Source organism: Brassica napus, chromosome C3, assembly GCF_020379485.1.
Source record: "Brassica napus cultivar Da-Ae chromosome C3, Da-Ae, whole genome shotgun sequence".
Lineage (NCBI taxonomy): Eukaryota > Viridiplantae > Streptophyta > Magnoliopsida > Brassicales > Brassicaceae > Brassica > Brassica napus.
The window spans coordinates 66644388-66663152 of record NC_063446.1 but is presented as its reverse complement, the minus strand read 5'-3'; the positions used below and the strand labels follow the sequence as shown (position 1 = coordinate 66663152).

Below are 18765 nucleotides of genomic sequence, written 5' to 3'. Positions count from 1 at the left end.
CGTTTGGATTCAAAAAATCCGAATATTCGTAACTCTTCGGAGCAAAAAAAAAATATTAAAAATTAATATAAGTTAAAAACGGAGTAAATCACAAATAGCTGTATATCCCCTCCTCTTTTATACAAATAAACTTTTATCTACAACTAAATATATAATTTTATATATTATTATTTTAACATATAATTATATTAATGTTATTTACAAAATTACTTATAAAATTTTTAAACTAAAAGGAATATAAAATCTTTATAAAACAACAAAATTTTCTTAACTTTTGTGTTTTATAAATAAATTTAGTTTATTTTAAAAATTTATGAAACATATAGTTTTGCTACTTATTACTTTTATTTTATATTATATAATTTTTTTAAAAAAAACAAGTTTTTTCTAGATTTGTTTGTGTTTAACAATTTGGATGAAATGACCGTGAAGATTCATAATTTTTACGGATATCCGTATTTTTCGAAACAAATTAAATCGAAAAATCAATTAGCGAAGCAAATCACGAATACCAGAAATTATATTATTATCCGCTCCCACCCGGCCACCCCTATTAATGTCATTCAAGTACTAATACAACCATTCACACATTATCTAAAAGACAAATATGGCAAAAAAGAGCTATGAGACAGTCCTCTGTTTCTTCTTCTTCTTCTTCTTCTTCGTCATCATCATAAGCTTCAGTTCCATTGCTGTTTCTGCACAAGTTTGTAAAAACACTACTGGAATATTCATACCCAACAGTACTTATGACAACAACCGTCGTCTCATCCTTTCCACCCTCCCTTCAAACGTCACGGCTCATGACGGCTACTTCCAAAGTTCGATCGGGCTTGGTCTGGACCGAGTCTACGCCATGGGGATGTGCGCTCCAGGCGCTGAACCTAATGTTTGTTCTCAGTGTATTGAGACCGCATCTGATGGCTTACTACAGAACTGTCAAAACCAGGTAGACGCTTTCTCATGGTCGGGTGACAAAACCCTTTGCCTTGTTCGCTACACTAACCGCTCCTTCTCCGGATTACTCGGCATGGAGCCACGCGGAGCGATCGCCAGTACTGCAGATACCAATCTGAATCAGACTCACTTTGATAGCGTGTGGACAAAGTTAATGTTTGGTATGATCTCTAATATCTCATCTTCCTCATCAGCCGGGAACAATGCGTCTAAGTACTATGCTGGCGAAGACGATGTAGTTCAATTACCGGACTTCAGGAACATATCAGCGTTGATGCAATGCACACCAGATGTTTCTTCCGAAGATTGTGACGTTTGCTTACGGACAAACGTTATTGACTATCAGACGTGTTGCCGTAGGAGGCAAGGTGGAGTTATATCGCGACCAAGTTGCTTTTTCCGGTGGGAGTTGTATCCTTTCATTGGTGCTTCAGATCTTATTTTCTTACAGCCTTCAACGCCGCCCTCTCTTACACCATCTCCTGTTTCCAAAGAACCGTCTCTCACAGTACCCTCTCATATTTCCAAGAAAGGCAAGTTTCTATTTTTAGAATAGAGCAACTTTTTTATTTTTATCTTTTGTGTAGTTATGTTCTTGGTGAATCGGATTTTGTGCAGATACAAGAATCTCAGGAGGAGTTATTGCGGCGATTGTCGTTGCTGTTCTTGTTGCCATAATATTGATTACTCTAGGCGTTGTTATTTTAAAGAGAAGAAAGAAAAAGAAAGAAATTGAACTTCCAAATCCAAGTGAGTTTATTTATGTTTTGAACATTTAATTTTGTCTTGAATTTTTTCACAAACTTTTTTTTTTGTCTTAAATGAAGCCGAATCGATCCAGTTTGATTTAAGCACAATTGAAGCTGCTACAAACAACTTTTCTGAGCGTAACAAGCTTGGTGAAGGAGGATTTGGTGAGGTTTACAAGGTATATACACATATAGACTCTCTTTGTCCATCTAGCTTTGTTCTTTTGTTAAGACTTCGTGACGTGATATGTTGCTTAATTTGTAATTATTTTGAAAGGGTATGCTCATGAATGGTACTGAAGTTGCGGTGAAGAGATTGTCTAAAACATCAGGACAAGGTGAAGTAGAGTTCAAGAACGAGGTTATTGTTGTTGCAAAACTTCAGCACAGGAATCTTGTTAGACTTCTTGGGTTTTCATTACAAGGAGACGAGAAGTTACTTGTCTATGAGTTTGTTCCTAACAAAAGCCTCAACTATTTCCTCTTCGGTCTGTTTTATTAACTCAGTTTCATTTGTTTCTCTTCCTTGAACCTAGCTAATTTTTATTTTGTATAAGTATGCAGACTCTAAGAAGAGAACTCAGTTGGACTGGACAGTTAGACGCAACATCATTGGGGGAATTACTCGAGGGATTCTATATCTTCATCAAGATTCACGGCTCAAGATCATACACCGTGACCTCAAAGCGAGTAACATTCTCTTAGATGCTGATATGAATCCGAAGATCGCTGATTTTGGAATGGCAAGGATCTTTGGAATCAACCAAACTGTAGCCAATACATCAAAAGTGGTCGGAACCTTGTGAGTATATACTTTCTTGGACCTATTGAAGTTCAATTAATGAACCCTTTTGTTGCTTATTAACTTGTGTATTTTGCAGTGGTTATATGCCACCAGAGTATGTGGCAAATGGGCAGTTCTCGGCTAAATCGGATGTCTATAGCTTTGGAGTATTGATTCTTGAGATCATTAGTGGCAAAAAAAATAGCAGCTTCTACCAGATGGAGGGTCTAGTTAACAACTTAGTCACATATGTTAGAAATTATCAACTAAATAACTCTCAATTTTTTTAATTCTCTTAATTAAATTGATCATAGTTATAAATATATTACAATAATTTATACAGGTCTGGAGACTTTGGGAGAGTAAATCATTGCACGAGCTCGTAGATCCTGGCATCAGAGACAATTGTAAAAGTGATGAAGTCATTAGATATATTCATATTGGGCTGTTATGTGTTCAAGAAAATCCTGTAGATCGTCCCACAATGTCTACCATTCACCAAATGCTTACAACCAGCTCAATTGCGCTGCCCCTCCCTCTGCCACCTGGATTTTTTTGCGGCACTACAACAAAACAGCGGCATACTGAGGGAAAAAATCGTCGGTATGTCGTCGGAATAACGCTATTCCGACGACATACCGACGAAAAAAGTCCTCGGAAATAACTCCTCGGAAATTCATCTTTCCTCGGAAATTTCCGACGGAATTCCGAGGAAATGAATTTCCTCGGAATATTCCGAGGACTTTTTTCGTCGGAAATTCCTCGGAATATTCCGAGGAATATGTCGTCGGAATATTCCGAGGGATACACTTCCTCGGAATATTTACAAAATTCAAAAAAAAAAATTATAAATTTATTTATTTAAATTGAAATTAAAAAATATAAAATTAAAATTGAAATAGAAAACATATTTAAAATACGAAAAATAATAAAATAGTTTTTATAAATAAAAAAAATGTTTTATAAATACAAAATTAGTTTTAATAAATATAAATATTTTTATAAATATGAAATCATCTTTTATAAATCCAAAAATCGAATTTATATACAAAAACGTTTTGTAAAATCGAATTTATATAAATGTTTTGTAAATACAAAAATAATAAACAATTTATTAAAAAAGTTCTAAATCAATTCAACACAACCAAATCACAATTCTAAACCTATTACACAACAAATCACAATCCTACCCAATCACCCTAACAAAAATCTATCAAAAAACTTCTAAAATCATCAAATCTACTTAAAAACCTAACAAATAGGACCTAAGAGAGTGAGATAAGGTCCTTACATGATTTGTAAAGGAATGAAAAGGATTCGCCGGAGAGATCGTCGCGAGAGAAGGTGGAGAACGCCGGAAGGAGAGAGAGATCGCCGGAGAGGAAGAAGAGAGAAATGGGGAAGAAGAGAGAAATGGGGAAGAAGATGCGGTTCGAGTTTATAAAACCTTGGGTCTGACGGATATTTTCCGTCGGAATTCCCTCAGTATTTTCAATTTCAATTTTCGCGAAATATTTGGCGGCTTGTTTGCCCGGTTAAATGAAAATATTCCGAGGAAATTCCGACGGCCACTTAAATATCCGTCGGAATTTCCTCGGAATATTTTCATTAATTCGAGGAAAAAGAATATCCTGTGCATGTATTTCTATTAATTTATATTGTTCCTCGGAATTTCCTCGGAATATTCCGAGGAAATACCGAGGAACTAATGTTTGGGGTTTCAAAACATCAATTTTTTTTGCCGTATTTCATTTCTTATACAATTGTAATGCATACCATTGAGGATTCTTTGTATAGATGAGCATAAACCATGAAATAACAAATTTCAAAACGAATTGTAAGTATTCCCTTTACCGTTCATTAAAGTGTATAAGTGTTTCTCTTATGTTGTGGGGATTTCGTTCATACAATCGGAAAAGTGTTTATTATAGGGTAATGAACAAATTTTTGACTTCATAATGAACGTAAGACACTTAATAAGGGTTATATAGGTGTTATTCAAACCGCAAAACGTTGTTTTCGGTTTAAAAACCCTACTTCCTCGGAATTTCCTCGGAATATTCCGAGGAAATTCCGAGGAAACCCTTTTCTTCCTCAGAATTCCGTCGGAATATTCCGAGGAAATTCTGAGGAACAAGTGTTTGGGGTTTCAAAATCTCGAATGTTTTTTTATAAACGGATCGATCGATGTATTTATGTCCAAAAACGCATCGATCGATCACTAAGATGGACCGAAGCGTAACAATGTGATCGATCGATGAGATTATCCCATCGATCGATCAAGGATATCAAGTGTTCCTCGGAATTTCCTCGGAATATTCCGAGGAAATTCTGAGGAACTAGTGTTTGGGGTTTCAAAATCTCGAATGTTTTTTTATAAACGGATCGATCGATGTATTTATGTCCAAAAACGCATCGATCGATCACTAAGATGGACCAAAGTGTAACAATGTGATCGATCGATGGGTATATGTCCAAAAACGCATCGATCGATCACTAGTTCGTCGGAATTTCCTCGGAATATTCCGACGGATTGATGTTTCCTCGGAATTCCGTCGGTATATTCCGAGGAAACCCAAATTTTGGGTTTCCTCGGAATTTCCTCGGAAATTCCTCGGGAAATTCCGAGAATTTCATTTTCCGTCAGAATACCGATGTTTTCTTGTAGTGCAGTAACGAGCCAAGATCGAATCCACTAGCCCAGGGACTGGAACCAGGTCAATGGAACAGCAAGTCTTTTACTTGTTCTGTAGATGAAGCTACTATCACCGATGTTATTCCTCGTTGAATACTCAACATGTTATGTTTGGTTTAAGTTTTTTTTTCCACAAACGCATGTCACTTTCTCATATATTCCTTAATTTTTACCCATAGTTCATTTAGAATGAATGCGTTTCTAGACCATGATAAGAGGTAGTTCACTATAATTTTAAAACAAAGATTAAGCAATCAATATCTTATAGCTTGGCTTGGGAAATGAAAAACACAAAGAGCTGTTCTTATACAAAGAAAGTTTATTACATTAACCTATCAAATTAGGGGTTTCACCCATTTACATAAATTTATTAACAAATATATTTAAAAAAATACTATCAACTTCCATAAAACCATGAAATTAATATATTTTTAATATGATTTTCGTGTCTTGGTTTAAGTTATTTGATCTCGTTTGATTTTCATTAGTAAATCCTAACGAAGTCCTTGACTAATCCTAAGAATATATAGTTTATAATGGTCACCTGCAATCTGGAGAAATCTATATATTTAAAGTTGAATTTTTCCCTTCTTATGACATGTGCAAGGGGGGTTTGTTGACATGTGTCCTCATGTTTTTTTTTTGTATTTAAATTCTTCTTCTTTTAAATTATTGCAATTTTCTCCATCAATTTCTAATTGTATATTATCTAATCTTTCTCACACTTATTAGTCTCTAAAATTCAAGAAATAAATAAAATAATATAAATATATTTTAAATATTTAATTTATTCACACCTAAAAATAGCAAAACTTTTCATCATTTTATTATTTTTACTAATTTTTATTATTTCATTTACAAATTATATTTATTTCACTATTAGTATCATAAGATAGTCAAATTAAGAATAAGAAACTAGACAACCAACGCATAAACTGAGAAAGCGGGTCAAAGGGAGAATAATAATCGAAAGGCCAAAGCCACCAAAAAGCAGGAAAATATATGCCTAAAACACCGGAATCACAACCAGTAGCTAAAAAGTAAGAAACACCTCACAAACTAAACAAGAACATACAAGACGGCATGCAACTGAAAAACCACAAAGCTCTGGATAGAAGGGACCAAAGCTCCAAGAGACTAACTCTGCACACCTATACCAAGGAAAACATGGAAAGAAAAGAAACAACTTGAGAGAGGGAGAATGGAAGACAACCACCAAAAAATCAGAGACTAAACTTGAGACCAGAAATAACCTTCCAAGCCCACATAGCATACACGAAAGAAAACATTATCCAAATCTCGAGTGGCAAACATGGTGAAAGGGAAAGCCACCAGAGATGCGATGAAAGCTGCAAAAAGATGCAAGAATAGAGAGGGAAAGGGAGACGGAGCGAAATCAGAAAACTATGGAGCCGTCCTCGAGCTATGAAAGAGAGCATAGAAGTTAGAACACCAAAAACTAGATCTTGAAAACCAAAACGAGCAGAGACTACTGACGGTAAGCCAGCGACGAGGAATACAAAATCAAAGACGAATAAACTCTGACCCAACCAAGGAGTTCCTAACATCAGCTGAAATCTAAGGAAGAAGAGGAGCAGTCAATATTGACTGGAACAGCCTACAATGCCGTGAGAAGCAACCGAACAACTGAAAACTCATAAACTCGATCTGCAACAAATACCATATAATCTCATAGGTGAAGAAGGCAAGAAGAACAAGAGAAAAATGTGAGTCTTTTTCCGGTGATGGTGAGAAGCACTGCACACCAGAAATGTAACGAAATACATAGACGGTGAGGGCTCAAGTTTAAAATATTGGGAGAGGGCAAAAAACATCTTAAAAATTATAATTTTCAAAAATATGAAAAAAATATAACACAATTTTGACGATGAAACTGTTAATCTTAGAATCAACAAATGCTAGATGCAAAGTTATTGAAAATCAATATTAGTTTACGTTAGAGGCTCATTTGACTACTAACAAGTACTATACACACAACAACACATTATTCAAAAAAAAACAAACGCAAAATATATTAACTTATTACCTACTACATAACACACTAAAAACATCAAATAATGATCTTAACAAATAAAAACGACAACATAATTACATTATCAAAAAAAAAAATCATGCTCTTAGCAATAATAAAACAATATTCCGCGCGAACACCCCCTAGTATCTAGTAAATTAGCCTCGCTAAAATATTGATGATTGATTACGCGTTTAAGCACACACCAATTAACCTAATGTGCCAACAATACCACAATCGAATGGTATGTCATTGTAGCATTTTAGGATCGAATCCACAGAGAACTAGAGACTTATAACACCAAGAATACACAAACCTTCCTAATCTAAGCAAACAAGAAGATAGATGATTTGTAACAAACTAATATCCTAGAAATATAAACAAGGTGATCTCAAATCCAATCAAGAAATAAGTGCAAGAATTCAATCAAATACTAAGGATGGATCCATGGTAAGGATAACTGATATAAAATGATCAAGGTTCAATCTAAAGGTGGCAACATTCAATCAATCTATCAACCTTAGGCTTAGACACAATCCTAAACAAACTCTATCTCTAGATGGATGTTCATTCACTAAGATAACTCAAGCATCAAATCTCTTTGGTTGAATATTATCTAAGCAATCATTAAAATCAAGTCTATTAGCCATTTTAACACCTTTAACAACAAATCTCTTTGGTAAAGAATGTTAAAAGCTTAGGAAAGTTGGTTCAGACATTTCATCAAACACCTTTCGGGTATAAAATGTCTAGAGCTCAATTTTAGAGAGGCCAACTCTAAAATAGCACTAAGATCACTCAACAAGCAAGGAATAAGAAGGATCTACAATAAAACACCCTAAATCTACACTTAAGCACCCTAATCTACCTTAACCCATGAATCCAAGGAGTGTCTACTCTCTAATCTCCATGAGAAACCTCAAACCCATGATGGATTCAAGGCTCATCATGTTTATGAGAAGGAGAAACAAGATATAATATGAAGAACTTCCTTAGATTATGATATAAAGATTCAAGCTTTTTACAAAGGAGGCAATGTTCTTGAGAGAAAAAAATGAGATTTTTCTCAGATTAGGTCTTAAAGGTGTTTATAGATGTCTAAAAACGAGCTGGGTTAACCCAACAAACCTGGGTTAACCCACAAAAACATAGATATTTTTCTCCGTAGTGACCAGAAAAGGTCGCTACCAGAGGTCACTACGATCTGTAGCGACTTGTCATGCCCGCTACGTGTGGCCGCTAGGATACTTGGGAAATTTTTAGAAGTCTTGAACGCATAGCGACCTCGTAAAGTCGCTATGGCTGGCCGCTGTAGAAGGCGCTTCAAATCTAGCGGCCTCTACATCCCGCTACACATGCCCGCTACGGTACTTATCTTCTGTAGCGACCAGAATTTGCCACTACGCCTGGCCGCTAGGATCCTTCAACGACTCATCTACATTCTTTGGGCATCAAAACACTCCTTGGGGCACATAGTTCATCATGAAACTCCCTCCAACACCTGATAAGGACTAATGCATGGAAATGCAACCTAAACATGTGTAAATGCTATTCCAAAAGACCAATGTGCACAAGAAAGGATAATTAAAACAATGTAAATATGCAAGATATCAACTTCCCCAAACTTGTTCTTTACTTGTCCTCAAGTAAACATTCAAGATCAATTAAAGAGGAGGGAATTGAAAATGGAAACACATAACCAAAAGAGACACTTTCTAGCCTTCAACCTAACATCCTAAAAGTAACATAGCAAATAGCATGAGCAACTCTCTAGTGCACTCTAGTTTCTCAAGGCCTATTAAGACTCTTTTATCCCTACCCAAGGCTCATTGTCATCCAACCAACAAGTTCCTTGGCCAACTCTCACATTCATTCACACACACACACAAGGTGAATTCTTGCAAATGGATATTTGATCTCAATCATTTGGTTTGGTGAGAAAGAGTGGTCTAGTGTGAAGAAAAATGGGTTTCAATTGCATCATTTATAGTGGCTCACACTCAAGAATATGAGCAAGATCATTATGCAAAATTTATCTAAGAAAAGGAGCAATTCATGCATACAATGTTTGTTCTCATCATTCTACCATTTTCTTAAGTAGCTTTAAGTTCTACCAGTCCTTTCTTTCTTTCCTTTGATTTAACTAACTAGAGACTTGTTCTTTTGAATTTAAACTTTTAGACTTAGGTCTGTTCTTTTCTTTTCCTCCACTCAACTATTGTTTCTTTGATTCCCTTTTTTTTTTTAATATTTGGGAGGGGGTTCTATTGATACTTTAGAGCTTTTCCTTTCTAACTTTCTTTGTCCCTAGGGGTTTCTTACCTTAAACACTCTTTTTGGTTCATCTCTTTCGCTCAATCTCTCTCATTCCCAAGATCAAAAGAATTTAAGCTTACAAACCCAAAAAAAATCCTAGAGGCTAGCTCAAATGAAGTCCCAATGCTAGCCAAAGATTAGAACAACCCCATTGTCGCTCCTAATACTCTAAAGATTTTGCACATGACATGATATCAATAAAAGACCCCACTCAAGCAAATTAATGTTGGCTTCAAAGAATGGTAAGGGTTAATGGGTATGAGAGTGCCATTTGGGTTAACAAAGATTGGTACAAGGAGAGAAAGATAACCCAAATGTGTATAATATCCATGATCAAGTATGCAAATGCCCATATGCAAGAGAGATTAAGTTCATTAAGCCTTAGTTCATTTGGAGTTGGTTTCAAAAACAATGTCAATCATCAAGCAAGCAACATGTGTCAAGAAAAGTTTTCAAGGCTCGAAGCTTACAAGCTTTTTTCAAAAGATGCTTAAGCTACTTGATATATTTAGCTAGGATGTCGAATCGAGTTCTAGACATGTGTTCTTTACAAGGTTTCTTCCTATGCATGAATGCAATCTAAATGCTTCTAGACTCAATCCTACAGATGCAAATGATGCAACTAAATTTTTCATTTTTTTTGTGGATAGGTATGCACAATGGAATGCATGAGACTCAATGACAAGTAGACAAAAGAAAACACAATATGAGATAGTAGACTCTCCCCCAAACTTACTTCACACAGTCTCTTGTGTGAGAGTAAACTCGAAAGAGAGATCAAAGGAGAAATAAAATATGAAAGAGCTAAGTATTTACAAGGGTGGAATGCACTTACTTGAAGTTGGCTGTCATGATAGAAGGGAAATGAGGAGGGAGGACTTGTTGTCGCCTTGGAATTTTCGACATGATCTTTGGGAATTTTTGAGAATTCCCCCAAACTTGTCCCTAAGCTTATTCAAACACACTAAAGCAAGAAAAAGATATATAAAAAAAATATATACAAAGGATACCATGGGACTTCCTCCCAAGTGAGCTTGTTTTAAGTCTCTAGCTTGACTTTGTGTGCTTGCTAATCATAAGTATCAAAAGGCTGAGCCAATGCACCTTTGGTCTTTCTCCTACAAGAACAAGAAACCAAGTGTGCAAAGAAACACACTACTGTCCATAGAAAATAGACAGATTTTTCCTCAAAGAGCTTCACTAAAGATATGACATGAGTTATGAAATGCTCCTTGAGGTTCAGATGATCATAAGAATCAAAAGCATTAGGTGGAAACACAAAATCAACTACAGGTTCAAACGAGGTTTTAACAAAGTAGTCAACTCTATCTCCATCAATCAAATAATACACAATGTTCACATTCTCATGATAGTTTTCAGCATGGGGGTTTTCTATCTCAAGCAAGAGCTTATCCACATCAAGTTCATCCCCTAAATCAGCAAGTTCAAGAAGAGGTCTAGAATTCTCAAGCAGCAAAAAGTTGGACTCAAGATCAAATGAAGCACAAATATAGTTTTTGACAAAGCAAACTTCAATGTGATCTTTAGCAAGCTTTTCTACTCTCAACTCATCTAGTTTCCTAGTTTCACATATCAGATCAAGACATTCATTTATGAGCACAAGAGAATCAAGATCATGGGTGTTATCCTCACCACAAGGCAAGCAAATTTCCTCAAGTTCAAGTTCTAAAGTGGAAATGCTTGTACCTTCCAGCTGGGGTGGTGGAACCCAATACATTACCTCATCAAGGGCACAAGCAACATCAAACTCACATTGGGTAACATCTCTTCCTTCAAACTCTGCTCTATCCCTGATAAGGTGTATCCGGATCATTTGTGCTAGGTGTCCTATTGGCTTGCCCCCGTACTTTTTCGTTGTCTGAAGCCGGTGTAACTCCACTCGTTGATCTGGTGTGAGTATGCGTATATCAAAGGGTGGTGGCTTCACATATGGCTGATCTTCAATGTGGTCTTCAAATTTCTCTTCCTCTTCTTGTGGCTTCTCAAAGTAGCTTGAAGCCATCTCTACAAATAACAAAAGCTAGAAGAAAAGGTTAGTAGCTATACAAAAGCAAAACAAAGCATACGAAAATAAAGCTTAATCTCAAGAAAGTTTGAAATTCTAATGACAAATCTAGTTAGTTCCCCGGCAACGGCGCCAAATTGATTACGCGTTTAAGCACATACCAATTAACCTAATGTGCCAACAATACCACAATCGAATGGTATGTCATTGTCGCATTTTAGGATCGAATCCACAGAGAACTAGAGACTTATAACACCAAGAATACACAAACCTTCCTAATCTAAGCAAACAAGAAGATAGATGATTTGTAACAAACTAATATCCTAGAAATATAAACAAGGTGATCTCAAATCCAATCAAGAAATAAGTGCAAGAATTCAATCAAATACTAAGGATGGATCCATGGTAAGGATAACTGATATAAAATGATCAAGGTTCAATCTAAAGGTGGCAACATTCAATCAATCTATCAACCTTAGGCTTAGACACAATCCTAAACAAACTCTATCTCTAGATGGATGTTCATTCACTAAGATAACTCAAGCATCAAATCTCTTTGGTTGAATATTATCTAAGCAATCATTAAAATCAAGTCTATTAGCCATTTTAACACCTTTAACAACAAATCTCTTTGGTAAAGAATGTTAAAAGCTTAGGAGAGTTGGTTCAGACATTTCATCAAACACCTTTCGGGTATGAAATGTCTAGAGCTCAATTTTAGAGAGGCCAACTCTAAAATAGCACTAAGATCACTCAACAAGCAAGGAATAAGAAGGATCTACAATAAAACACCCTAAATCTACACTTAAGCACCCTAATCTACCTTAACCCATGAATCCAAGGAGTGTCTACTCTCTAATCTCCATGAGAAACCTCAAACCCATGATGGATTCAAGGCTCATCATGTTTATGAGAAGGAGAAACAAGATATAATATGAAGAACTTCCTTAGATTATGATATAAAGATTCAAGCTTTTTACAAAGGAGACAATGTTCTTGAGAGAAAAAAATGAGATTTTTCTCAGATTAGGTCTTAAAGGTGTTTATAGATGTCTAAAAACGAGCTGGGTTAACCCAACAAACCTGGGTTAACCCACAAAAACATAGATATTTTTCTCCGTAGTGACCAGAAAAGGTCGCTACCAGAGGTCACTACGATCTGTAGCGGCTTGTCATGCCCGCTACGTGTGGCCTTAGAAGTCTTGAACGCATAGCGACCTCGTAAAGTCGCTATGGCTGGCCGCTGTAGAAGGCGCTTCAAATCTAGCGGCCTCTACATCCCGCTACACATGCCCGCTACGGTACTTATCTTCTGTAGCGACCAGAATTTGCCGCTACGCCTGGCCGCTAGGATCCTTCAACGACTCATCTACATTCTTTGGGCATCAAAACACTCCTTGGGGCACATAGTTCATCATGAAACTCCCTCCAACACCTGATAAGGACTAATGCATGGAAATGCAACTTAAACATGTGTAAATGCTATTCCAAAAAACCAATGTGCACAAGAAAAGATAATTAAAACAATGTAAATATGAAAGATATCAATGATCACAAGTGTTAGTCCAGAACTCTAACGATAAAGTTGAACTCGACGGTCCAAGTCTACCACAAAAATTATCAAAGTTTTCAGTTTCTTATTAATGTGCATGTCCATTCAAGTAGAAAACTCAAACGTCTGAGTTGTTAATGAGAACCATAAGAACACGCACGCAAACATTAATTGAATCAACTAAAAGAAGCAAAAAATGTCTAAGGCAAGTTAAGATGCTATTTCTTGGTATGATCATGACTGCTGCGAAAAGCTGTCCATGTGAATAAGATAGAACCATTTTTCGTATATAGATCCGTGTGCTGCCGAAAAACCAGCGTCATAAAGTCACTGATTGAATTAAATCACTGATTATAACAAAATGGAAACACCCTCTAACATCAAGGGTGACTTTAGGGTTAAGTCTCCCACTATAATTCAAACTAGTATTATTAGCTAGCATGCAAAGTCGTTCAAGTATACAATTCAGACTTAAATTTATAATATCCACACATTTCAACACAGACACACACGCATGAACTGAAAAATCTAAAGATAATAAAGATGGCAAAGAAGAGCTGTGTATCAATCCTAGGCTTCTTAATCATAATCTTTAGTGCTATATCTGTTTCTGCACAAACATGTGATGAAACTGCTGGAAACTTCAAACCGGATAGTCCATATGCCATGAACCGCCGTCTCATCAACTTTACTCTGGCTTCTAACGTCACGGTTCACGACGGCAACTTCTACGGTTGGATGGGCCTAGACCCGGACATAGTCTACGCCGTGGGGATGTGCTCTCCAGGTGCTGGACCAGAAGCTTGCTCCCAATGTATCCAGGACACCTCAGATAGTTTACTAAAGTCATGTCCCAACCAGACAGACTCTTTTACATGGTTAGGTGAAGAGTTTCTTTGCCTTGTTCACTACTCTCGCAAACCTTTCTCCGGGGTCCTCATCTTGGAGCCATCTAAAGTCCTTTACAATTCCGTGGACATAGAAAAAGAAAACCTGAAGGAATTTGATAGTGTATGGGATGAGTTAATGTCTCGTACGATGACATCGTTGGTGAGAAACAATTTATCTACTCCTACTAGTAAATACTATGAAAATGAAATAGCTCCTGTGCCGGGTTACAAGAACATATCGGTGTTGATGCAATGCACTCCAGATGTTTCTTCAGAGGATTGTAAACTTTGCCTAGAGAAGAGCGTTGACTACTATAAGACATTGCACCATGGGAAGAGAGGTGGCATTGTGTTGCGGCCAAGTTGCTTTTTACGGTGGGAATTATATACGTTTTCTGGTGTTTTTGATCATATTAGAATGCCACCTCCGTCATCACCACCACTGCCTTCACCGCCGCCTTCAAAGACACCTTTTGTGGTCACCAACATGCCTGTGAAAGGCAAGTCCTTTTGGTAACATTTTCAGAGACATTCTTGATTTGATTTTTAATGTATTGTGTAATTATGGTTTTGGTGAATTGGTGGCTTTATGCAGATACAAGTTTATCGGGAGGAATTATCAGTGCTATAGTCATTGTTATTTTATTTTTCATAGTGTTGGTAGCCATAGTCGTTGCTATTTTCAAGAGAAAGAGAAAGCAAAAAATTGATCTTCCAAGTGAGTTTTTTGTTTCTATTTAAATCCTTAACTGATATTTTAACCTTAAGAAGTTTTTTTACGAACTTAATGTTGGTCTTAAAAATAGCGGAATCTGTTCAATTTGATTTAAAGACAATAGAAGCTGCGACCAGCAACTTCTCTGCTAGTAACAAGCTTGGTCAAGGTGGATTTGGTGAGGTTTACAAGGTATTTATATGCTATTTGTCCACCTCATTTTCTTCTTTCGTAGAGAAACAATGAAATGATGATGCCTTATTTGTGTCTCGAATCAACGGATTTAATAAAATCCCTTAATTTATTAAACATTTTTAGTGGTTAAGAAGATTAAATGGTGTATATTGTTAATAGCTTGGAGGATTAAAAACATGACTATTGCTTTTCAATTGGCTGTTTTTTGCATTAATTATTACTTCATCAATCTTACTGATTAGTGTACCCGTTGTATTTGCGTCTCCTGGTGGATGGTCAAGTAACAAAATGTTGTATTTTCTGGTACATCTTTTATGGATTGGATTATAGTCTTCTTGGTGGTTATCCTTAATTCTTTTATTTACAAGGGTATGCTCATGAATGGAACTGAAGTCGGGGTAAAGAGACTGTCTAAAACATCAAGACAAGGTGAGGTAGAGTTCAAGAATGAGGTAGTTGTTGTTGCAAAGCTTCAGCATAGAAATCTTGTTAAACTTCTGGGATTTTCGCTACAAGGAGAAGAAAAGTTACTTGTCTATGAGTTTATTCCAAACAAAAGCCTTGATTATTTCTTGTTTGGTCAGTTGAACTTAAACTATACTCTTGTTTGTTGTTTTTTCTTCCTGCACATAGCTAATATATATGTGTGATTATGCATGCATGAATATCTAGACCCTAAGAAGAGAATTCAGCTGGACTGGACAATGCGATGCAACATCATTGGTGGGATTACTAGAGGAATTTTATATTTTCATCAAGATTCACGGCTCAAAATCATACACCGTGACCTCAAAGCAAGTAATATTCTCTTAGACTCGGATATGAACCCAAAAATTGCTGATTTTGGAATGGCAAGGATCTTTGGTATGGACCAAAATGTAGCCAATACATCAAGAGTGGTTGGAACCTTGTGAGTATCTACTTTTTTTTTGGATCTGGTGAATTTTGATCAAAAGCCCTATTGCTGAGAATTTACGTTTATGTTTGCAGTGGTTACATGCCTCCCGAATATGTGACACATGGTCAATTCTAAATAAAATCAGATGTTTATAGCTTTGGAGTATTGATTCTTGAGATCATTAGCGGAAAAAAGAATAGCAGCTTCTACCAGATGGAGGGTCTAGTTAACAACTTAGTCACATATGTGAGCTATAAACTCGTTAGCCCCAAACTTTGGTCGATTCTATAAAATTGTGATGATAGTTCTGAAAATTTATTACACAACCTCTATAGGTATGGAGACTTTGGGAGAACAAATCATTGCATGAACTCATAGATCCCGTTATCAGAGAAGAGAGTAAAAGAGATGAAGTCATTAGATACATTCATATTGGGCTGTTGTGTGTTCAAGAAAATTCTGCAGAACGTCCAACAATGTCTAGGATTCACCAAATGCTCACAACCAGCTCAATTACTCTGGATGTGCCTCTACCACCTGGATTTCTGTTTAGGAATGGACCAGAATCAAACCCACTAGCCCAGAGGTTGGAACCGGGTGAACCCACCAGCATGTCTTTTGCTTGTTCGTTAGATGAAGCAACAATCACCGATGTTAGTCCTCGTTAAAAATCCAGCATGTCTGTTTTTGTTGAGGTTGTTTCCACAAATGCTTGTCAGTTGTTTTATATCCTTAGATATGAAAAATAATTAAGCGTCACTACCGGTTTGAAATACTCAATATAGAGAACCCGCTCTGAAAAATTTGCAAGCAACACATAGCTTTAGTATAGTCATATTGGGAACAAAAATGAAAATGTCTACAAGGCTGCAGTTAAGTGGTAGACGAGATTTAGGAACGTGTTAAAACATTCCTCTAGGGTTTGATTCTTCTTTGAAGCAAAATCAAAGCTGTGTGAAAGGTCTAAACTTGAGTTTCGGCTCTTATAATTTATATGGTAGTCCGATAACATGATGGTAATCCGATAACATGCAACTCGACTATTCTTAACATTAGCCGAAAAACATTTCAAACTCTGGTAAATCTTTTGGTGAAAAAAATCTACTCTATATCACAAAATGCGTTCTTACCGAAATTGACTGGATCAGCCATGCATATAAAAAAATCCCCTTGTTAGAACAAGCATCTCGGGCCATTGGGGAGAATCATGGCAAACAGTGATCAGATACGTTGACACTGTTTTTTTATGCGTTCAAAAAAAATTCCTCTCACATCGTCCAATCGTTTTCACAATCTTTTAATAGTTTAATAATGATGTTTAAATGTTGAGTTGATTACACTAAGAGACACTTTCACTACAAGAAAACACGCCGAATTTCGACGGAGGTTCCGACGGACTTCAATGTCGTCGGACGTTTGTGACGGATTTCCGACTAATTTCCGATGAAAACCAAAAATTTGAAGTCGTCGGAATTCCGTCGGCCATTTTCGACGGAATTCCGACGAAACATGGCTCGTCGGAATTTTCCGACGACTTTTCGACGACATTCTGATAAAACATGCAACCGTTGTAATCGTCGGATATTCGTCGGAATATACCGACGAACTTCCGACGACATTCCGATTAACAGATATAACCGTTACCGTCGTCGGTATTCCGTTGGAATTTTCCGACGAATTTCCGACGAACCATGTGACCGTTGCCGACAAATATATATGACCGTTGTATAGCCGTTTGAGATTGGAAAATACCGACGGTATTCCGACGGACTGCTTTACATCCGTCGGAATTTCGTTGGAAAGTCGTCGGATGGCCGTAAGCAATTTCCTATAAATACAACCCCTCCTCATTCAACTCATTCACACTTCATTCTCTCTTCATTCTCTTTAGTCATAACAATTCCGTGAAAATCATGTCTTCAGAAGTTTATTATCGTTCGTGGATGGATAAACCTCATTTGGATCCCAACACCAATTTGCTTACGAAAGAATACGTTCAAGGGATTGGAGAATTCATGAGGCTTGTTCAACAGCAACCGGATGCAAAAAGTGGTATTTTAAGATGTCTCTGCTCTACTTGCAATAATAATAAGGTTATAAAAGAATTTGATGGTTGGACTCATTTGTATATGAAAGGGTTTTCACGTAATTATAAAGTTTGGTACCTTCATGGGGAAATTGGTTATGAATATGGTAGTACTAGCGAACCTCAGCCGGTTAGTGAACTTCAGCCTGATATTAGGTTAGAAGAATCTAGAACGGATATAGATTATGGTGTAGGTACTGAGCAGATGGTACATGATCATTATAGAGGGGAAGAACCAAATCCCGAATCTAGGAGATTTTTTGACATGTTGGATGCAGGAAAACAGCCTTTGTATCAAAATTGTAGAGATGGTCATTCAGCCTTATCATCTGCTACTAGATTAATGGGTATTAAGACAGACTATAATTTGGCTGAAGAATGTATGGATTCGATTACTGATTTTGTCAAAGGTATTCTACCTGAGGATAACCTTGCACCGGGTTCATACTACGAGGTTCAGAAACTTGTTGCCGGTCTTCAACTACCGTACGAAGTGATAGATGTATGTATTGACAACTGCATGATCTACTGGAGAGCGGATGAGACACAGAATGTATGCAAATTTTGTGGGAAACCTCGTTATCAGGAGACGAGGGGAAGAGTTCCGATCCCGTTCAAAAGAATGTGGTATTTTCCTTTGACGGAAAGATTGAAGAGGTTGTATCAGTGTGAGCGCACATCAAAAGCAATGAGATGGCATGCAGAGCATTCCACAAATGGTGAGATTAGACATCCTTCAGATGCGAAGGGTTGGAAACATTTCCAGTCAACATATCCAGAATTTGCGGAAGAGAGAAGAAATGTTTATCTTGGATTATCTACTGATGGTTTCAGCCCATTTGGAAAGCATGGAAGACAATATTCTCTATG

The 18765-nt window shown here is 36.7% G+C and overlaps 1 protein-coding gene and 1 pseudogene across 1 annotated transcript; both read left to right on the top strand.

The window, feature by feature from the left end:
- The first annotated feature begins 368 nt into the window (after window positions 1-368).
- Window positions 369-6351, top strand: LOC106426785 (cysteine-rich receptor-like protein kinase 18). The gene is made up of 8 exons (XM_013867668.3): window positions 369-1490; window positions 1576-1707; window positions 1785-1885; window positions 1984-2194; window positions 2271-2508; window positions 2588-2741; window positions 2834-3069; window positions 5164-6351. The coding sequence occupies exons 1-8, from the start codon at window positions 608-610 to the stop codon at window positions 5276-5278; spliced, it is 2070 nt and encodes a 689-aa protein (XP_013723122.1). The 5' UTR covers window positions 369-607; the 3' UTR covers window positions 5279-6351.
- Window positions 6352-13117: 6766 nt separating this feature from the next.
- On the top strand, window positions 13118-17510 carry LOC106421774 (annotated as a pseudogene).
- Window positions 17511-18765: the final 1255 nt, after the last annotated feature.

Excerpts from the sequence above, each read along its gene's own strand:
- LOC106426785 (XM_013867668.3), top strand. The coding sequence starts at position 608 with ATGGCAAAAAAGAGCTATGAGACAGTCCTCTGTTTCTTCTTCTTCTTC. Across the intron at positions 2,509-2,587 it reads TCAAAAGTGGTCGGAACCTT|TGGTTATATGCCACCAGAGT; the intron begins GTGAGTATATAC and ends TGTATTTTGCAG. Across the intron at positions 2,742-2,833 it reads TTAACAACTTAGTCACATAT|GTCTGGAGACTTTGGGAGAG; the intron begins GTTAGAAATTAT and ends TAATTTATACAG.